General features: G+C 41.4%; 1 protein-coding gene across 1 annotated transcript in view; it reads right to left on the reverse strand.

The window, feature by feature from the left end:
• The window catches only part of ELOVL6 (ELOVL fatty acid elongase 6), a 70338-nt gene extending 63270 nt beyond the window's left edge, over positions 1–7068 (reverse strand). The window contains exon 1 of the mRNA XM_026668690.2: positions 6624–7068. Coding sequence (XP_026524475.1) covers positions 6624–6712 — 89 coding nt within the window. The 5' untranslated portion in view covers positions 6713–7068. The remainder of the gene's footprint in view (positions 1–6623) is intronic.
• Positions 7069–7429: the final 361 nt, after the last annotated feature.

The raw sequence follows: 7429 nt of genomic DNA on the forward strand, positions 1-7429 counted from the left end.
AGGTTAAAACCCCCTTTTTAAAAAACCTTTATATTGACAATTACAAATGATATGGAAAGAAATCTGTACTAATTTACCTTGACACTAATAGGCAACTTTAAGCTGAAATTTAAGTGTCGAAAGGAGAATAAAGATTTTTTCTTTGGTCATTTTAAAGCCCTAAAAAGGAGAAGAGTGGAGGCAAAAGGGTGGGACTTCAAATCATGGAAAAATGGAGTGCCACCTGGAAAAATAAAGAGGATTAACAGTGAAACTTTGAAAAGACTCCTGAGGATACATTGTAACTGAAACCTTATTAAAAGATACAGTAACCCACGGAAAGGAAAAATACAAGAAGGAACAGTCTGGGATCATTTGGTGATTTAAAAAAAGTTTTTAGCAATGGTTTTCTCTTTCTTTTTCTGTTTTTACTTAAAGTCAATCGGGTGGTTGTTCAAAAGTGTTTAAAATGTCATCATTCCTGGAGGAATTGAAGATGAGTCTTAAAAAACAGAAAGAAGATGCAGAAAGGGGAGGAAGATCCTTTGGCTTCGTATTTGAATTTCTTGAAATGGAGATCCTGAACTATGAAAAGCAAAAGGAAAAGCTTCAAGAGCAAGAAGGGCGGGACAAAGAAGAAGCCATTTTCAATGATCAAATAATGCAAAGTGTGGTAATAAGGGGAAAAGGGGGGGAAGGAGTTAAAAGTTTGAGATCAAAGGGAACAGCCAAAAAGAAAAATAGTCTGAAAAAGAAGTATCACAGCAAGGAGAAGCAGAAAAGAAAATGACAGAAGGGAAAATTAGAGAGAGGAGGGTATAAAAAGGGGATGAGAAAAACGGGGGAAGATAGAAAGGGAAAGAATTTATGAGGGACAAAAACAGGAAATAAAGAAAAAGGGGAAACGTACTAGGATTAAAGGTATTTGCTCAGCTAGAAAATACAGAGACTGGTTAAATTAAGTTAAAAGTGAGGATTCTGCAAAGGTACAAAAGATAGTGTTGTGACAGTAGAATACTGTAATGAGTTAGAAATGAAATAAGTAAATAATCTATGAGATAAAACTGTACTATGTAATGGTATGTTTATTTATAATTAATGCAATAATAAAGAAGGGAGGGAAACATTGTAATTGTTTCTAAAGATTGATAAAATATTGAAAAGAAATGTGAATGATTTATAGGGAAATTTATACCAGTTATTAGAATGAATTTGAATAATTATTTTGCTTATTAATAGTAAATAATTTATAAGATAAAACTGTATGACTATCCAATGGTATGCTTATTAACAATTAACGTAATAATGAAGAAGGGAGGGAAACATTTCAATTGTTCTCAAAGATTGATAGATATTGAAAAGAAACATGAAAGATTTACAAGGTTCATACCAGTACCAGAATGATTTTGAATAACTATTTTGTTTACTAATGTGTATGTATGTATATGTGTGTGTGTGTATATACATATACATATACATATACATACATACATATACATATACATACATACATACATACATACATACATATATATATATATATATATATATATATATATATATATATATATTGCTATGTATTTAGAATTTTTCTTTTTACATTTTCAAGGGGAAGTACCAAGCAGAGTCTGAATGATGAGATCTGCACGATATAAAATAGATATTAGAAATTTGAATGTTATAATTTTAGAATGCACAAATTCAATGTTTAATGAGATTTCATATGATAATAACAATAACATTTAAAGGTGTTGCACTTCGATTGGCAATCATAGGGGGAATTTTGCTTTTTAAGAATGTTGGAAAAGAACATATGAAATTGTAAACAAGACAGATGAAAATATAAGTACAATGAATAAAAAGATACAGAAATTTAGGTAAAATAAATACAATTGAATAAGAGGAAAATGAGATAACCATAAAAGAAAATTAAGAGAAGGGAGAAATAGTGAGAAGTTGGAAAAAGAGTAATAAGATATGAAGTTGAATACATAAGATGAATATGCATATGAAATTGTGTCTGTATGGAAATGTGATAACCCGGAACGATGCTGTACTCAAATAAGATGTTTTATTTGTTTTGTTAAAACTCAATAAAACTTTATATACATACATACATACATACATATATATATTTAAACCCATCATAATAGCCATTCTCTATAAAATTGTAGATCTGACATGTAGTTAAGTATTAGTCATTTGAGGATATTAATATGCCAAAATGTACACATAATTTCCTAATATCTAGAAAGATCCTTTGATTCGCGCATTGAGTAACCAAGCTTCTTGCCTATATTTTAAATTACAGAAAAATGATTTCAAAATTTTGTGTGGTTCTCAGGACAGGACAATTTGATCCTCCAGTATAATTACTTTTTGTAATTTATTATAATTGTTCCTCATTTTAAATCATTGTCATTATTACTTCATACATTGTTTGCAAAATCAAGTGAGCATATTTATTTCAATGTTTATGCAACATTTCTCTTCCAAAAAAAAAAAAACAAACAAACACCAAATAGTGTGCGTGAGAAAGGAAATACTTTTCTTCTTTTATCTTGTGGGCAGCACTACTAGATAAAGTGATGATTTTTTTTTTCTGTTTCTTTGTGGAAGAATATAGAGAAGGGAGGAGCTCAGCAGGCTGTTTAACTAGTTAATGTGATATAAGAAGAAAAAAACTTGAGACATTTTAGAAATTAATGTGTATTATGTACAAGGCTCTATAGAGTTAATCAAGTGGGTTTTTTTTTTTTTTACTAAAAGATCTACCTTGACTTGTGTATGGTCACATCAAGAGACATAAAATCACTTTTTTATCTAATATGCTATCCTTATTAGTTTTAAAAGTGGTTTGTTTCTTGTTCTTGGCATATTGTCCAGAACAAGCCATTATTTTGGAATAAAGACAGTTATTCAATTGTAAGCAGAAGAAAAGGAAATATAAAACTTACAGTTTGTATATCACGGTCAACTGATTTTAATCATGATTTGAATGAAACACTACTGTCTGGATTCTATAATGCACTATTATAAATCATGATTTATAAATTGCAGTTGTTGGATTCACACAACACACTAAGCCCAAACGAAACAAAATCTAATATGGCTTAATATATTAATCAATCATATTGACCAGGCTAGAGCAGATCTTATGTGAGGAAAAAACTGTGGAAAAAAGGAATTTTTTCAAACACATCAGCATAATCCTTACTTACATTTACTGTAATCATGCCACAATCTTGCCCTGACAACATCAGTTTCAGCAATTTCCCCATTATCTTCATGAGGTTGCTTTTGTTTTATCCCCAGCCATCAGTCAGACCAGCCTAAACATTACAAAAGTAATATTCTTCCCCCTTATTTCAGTGCATCTCAACAACAGCCTCTAAGTGTATACAATCTTTGCCATTCCTTTACAATGAAGTTAAATGACCTGTACTGACTGTGGGTAGAAATGTGTTTGGGATTTTAGGAAGTGTAGTGCCAACTGCCTTCTGATCACTAGCTAGCTTCCAGCCCAGCCACTTCTTTCCTAGCATTTATCTTCTGGGTTAGCAGTTGGCTTCTTGAGTTCCTCTCACAGCCGTCCTTCCTCACGATACTGTTTTTGACACCTGGTTTCCAACAAAGTAGAAGAAACAAACCTTCCTTATTTTGTTAGGGAAAAGGGCATATTTAGGCTTATTGGCTAGTTTCCTGTAGTTTCAAGTATTTTCTTTTCCCTTCATAGCAGCTGGTTGGTTTTAACTCACCTGTTTGGATGTTTACCCTGGTTTGGGGAAAGAAGGGGGATTCTGAATCAGAGTTCTAGTCAGTGCCTGAACACTCGCCTCAGTTTTATTGGCAAGATTGCAGGAGTGTTTTGGCACTGACTTCTTCCTAGGCAGGAAGAGAATGACCGCCCCCAGGTCACCCAGTTGGCTTTCTGCCTCAGGAAAGTCTAGATTTCACAGTCTCCCAGTTTCTAGCCTGATGCCTTAACCACTGTACCAAACCACCCCTTAGTCTTTCTATACAGCATTTTCCTTTATTTCATGGAATTTTAATGGGATGAGGGTGGTGGGACAGACAAAAGAAGATGGGCAGAATCCTGAAGCAGAAACCAGTCCAGTTCTTCATCAGTCACTTTGCCTATGACTCCCCTTTTTCATTTGGTGAAGGGGGGGGGGGAATCCACAGAATCCAAGCAGAAAATCATCATTGGAGACTGAAACTGATGTGGGTCCTTTTATTTACACTGAGGGAACTCCAGGTTGCTCCTGCGTTTCTTCTGAGCTGGCTTTTGCCACTCTGGGAGCTGCGTGGTGTGCAGTCACTGTGAACAGACCATCTCGAGTGCCAAAGCCACATTTACTAATGTCGACCTATTTAAGAATAGGCAGAAGTAAGCCAAGGGGGAAAAAAAACTAACTTGCTTTTTCTTTTCTAGGGCACCTGGCAGCCTTCCCTTCAGCCCATTCCAAATTCACACTCTGGGCCAAGTTTTTCTGTCTGCTCAGGGTAGCTGCAGGCCAACCTGCCTCTGGTCAAGAGGGAGGGAAGTTGCCTCCAACACTACTTCAACTCCCAGAATTCCCCAGCCAGCTTTGTCTACCAGGCTTAAAGTGGCCAAGGTTGGGGACCCCTGGTCCAAGGGACAACTCCGACCTCACGCCGAGGCTGCAAAGCGAGGGAGGAAGGGAAGTCGGGGGACGGTCCTGCTAGACTCGTCGTGTGGAGGCCGATACTCGGTCAAAAAACCCGCCAAAGCAGCAGCAGTCCGGGCCTGCTCAAGGAAGCATCAGACCTGAAGGCCCGCATCGAGTGGCTAGAAGCCAGCCTAAGTCTGCGCCCTGCCACTTCAGCAAAAGATGCTGACATCTTGTAGGTGGGTGTAGGTGGTGATGGATAAGGAAAAAAATAAAACCTGGATACCCACGACTAAGAGACACTCGTCTATTGGAGCTCTTCCCTTCTTCCCCAATCCCTGGAGCTTCAGTTCTTAAAGCAATACGGAGGCTCAACCCATACTGAGGCTCCACCTGCCCCGGCAGGTTCTTTCGTTTATTTCCCCCGCCCCCGCCCCCAACGTTTGCCGCCCGTTTCTTCCAACGCAGACCGTGCCCCAGCCGGCGAGTCAAGCCCCTCTCCTCCCTTGAAGCAAACTCACTCTGCCCATGCGCCGAAAAATTAACGTTACAAGTTTCCGGGATAGAAGAACCTGAGCTAACCATGAGAAGCCCCGTCAAGACTCAGCCGACTCCCGGCGCGCACCTCCGCCTACCATTCATTCGCCACTCCAGGCGTGTGTTTGCTTTGAGAAAGGCGCGCGCGCGCATACCGGGAGCCTCGCGGGCCGGCCTGAGCGAGCCGCCGGCGGTTGGTGAAGGGATGCGCTTGGGGAAAGGAGAAGTCTGGAACGACCACACCGACCCTCTTCCCCCACCCCGGTTATCCCACTAAGCCTAAAAAAAAATAAAAAATAAAAATCCTCCAATGTTTATCTTTTCGGGCTTTCCAATATATCGATGATGGGTACTTCTATCTACCACTGCGCCTCGTAGAGATTGCCTCAGCTTTTAAAAAATAAATAACACTTAAGTCAAGGTCATTCCAAGCCGCACAGGTTTCTGTCTGTCTTAAGTCAGCGGTGAGAGGAAGGAACACTCCCAATAAACCAAAAGGCACGGTTATAGCTCGCCACAATATTTTGAATAAATAATATTTTAAACAAATAACTTTCCAAAGCACCCTGGTAGGAGGGCATGAAATATCAGGCTAACGCCTCACCTTTGCTATGGATAACTTCAGGGACGCACCGAAGATGGGCTACCCTACTCTCTCTAACTTCCCGGCCCTCTTGAGGCTTCAGGCACTCTTCGGTCCCTCCCCATCCATATCTGAACCCCCGACATAAAAGGAGGGACATTTTACTATATCCGCCCAATAAATCAATTTTATGGGTTCTCCGTATACCCCAGAAGGAAGTGGAGAGGAAACATGCCCGCCAATGGATTAGGGGGCGGAAATAGTAGGAGGGGGGAGGGCAAGTGGACTACTAGTAGTACCAACCGGAGTTTTTTGTAAGACGAGGGTACGGAGGTACTCCACGTGATGGAGGAGGAAGATCAAAGGCCCGAGCCAATTTGTTTTTTTTTTTTAAGGCGGAAAGCAGCCTACTGAATCCATCACTTGAAAATATAGTATATTATATAATTTATTCTGCACCGGAGGAGGAGGAGGGGGGGGGAATCTAGGAGGCTCGTTCCCCGGCAATGGTATGTTCCTCTTCAGCCCGAACACTACAGCCAGCCACGCAAAAACACGACCTTCCCCACGTTTCTTCCCTCGATCTGCAGACACCCCCCCCCCCAATTAGGGCACCCACTTAGCCATGCATCCATCCCTACCCACGTACGCATCACAGAGGCGCGCCGGCCACGGCGCTCCCCCTTCGCTGCCGGTCACTTCACGGCTCTCGGGTTTTACCGCCACGCATCCACCCGCCCCCTCCCCTTCGCTCCCTTTTAATCCATGCCATGGAGATCGCCAGACGCGGACGGGCACCGCCATCTCGCCCCGGGGAAGGCACACGGGCTCCGTAGGGGCAGAAGCGGCCAATCGGGCGCCGCGAGCCTCCTTCCTCCTAATCCCCTTACCAGTTTTCTTGCATCCATTGAATGGCTTCATTCTCGTTGAACTGCTTCTCGAATTCGTATTCCTGCAAAGTCAACCCTGACATGTTCATTGGAGCGGTCTTGAAGAGAACGCTTCGCTACGCCTAACTGGAAGGACCGCGTCTGCGATAGACCCTGTTTTTCGCTTCCCTTGGGGTTTATTGTTTTTTTTACCCCTCTCTCTCCTCCTTTCGGAGCGTCTCGTCAGGTGTCTCCTCTTCTGGTGCCCTTCTCCCTTTCAGCGCTGGGCTTGTCGTAGCATTGCCTTTCTGCTCTTCCTAGAGCCTCTCCTCCTCCTCCTCCTCCTCCTCTCGTGTCTGGAGACCTCCTCGTCTCTGCAATCTCGCCTGGGCAGGAAGGGAGCCGTTGCGGTCTTAGTGCTCAACTGCCGCCTTAGTCCTCCCAGAGCCATTCATTCTCTCTTTTAAGCGAGGAATTAGTTTTGGGCCGCGCTCCAATCGGCGTTGAGAAGGCGGAGCTTGCAGCGGTCCGAAAAACAGCGTCAGTCTTTTATAGGTAACCCCGGTCAGTAAGATGCCCCCGTCTGCCTGAGTTCTTCGGAAGGGTTGGCTTGTTAGGTGGGATACTCATCAGGAGAGTAATAAAGAAAGGATCACGGGAAAAGAAACAACAAGAGGATAGTCGTATCGCAGAAGAACGCAAGCGACGAATGTGCCGAATTGAAGATAATATTTTAATGCTCTGTCTTTTGCTTCGAAAACTCCTTTAAAAAAACAAACAAAAAAACAAGGTGACAATGATCAGGAACGAAGCAAATCTTATGAGGG

This window comes from Notechis scutatus, chromosome 4 (genome assembly GCF_049901735.1).
Source record: "Notechis scutatus isolate UNSWTSFEM ecotype Mainland chromosome 4, rNotScu1.2, whole genome shotgun sequence".
Classification (NCBI taxonomy): domain Eukaryota; kingdom Metazoa; phylum Chordata; class Lepidosauria; order Squamata; family Elapidae; genus Notechis; species Notechis scutatus.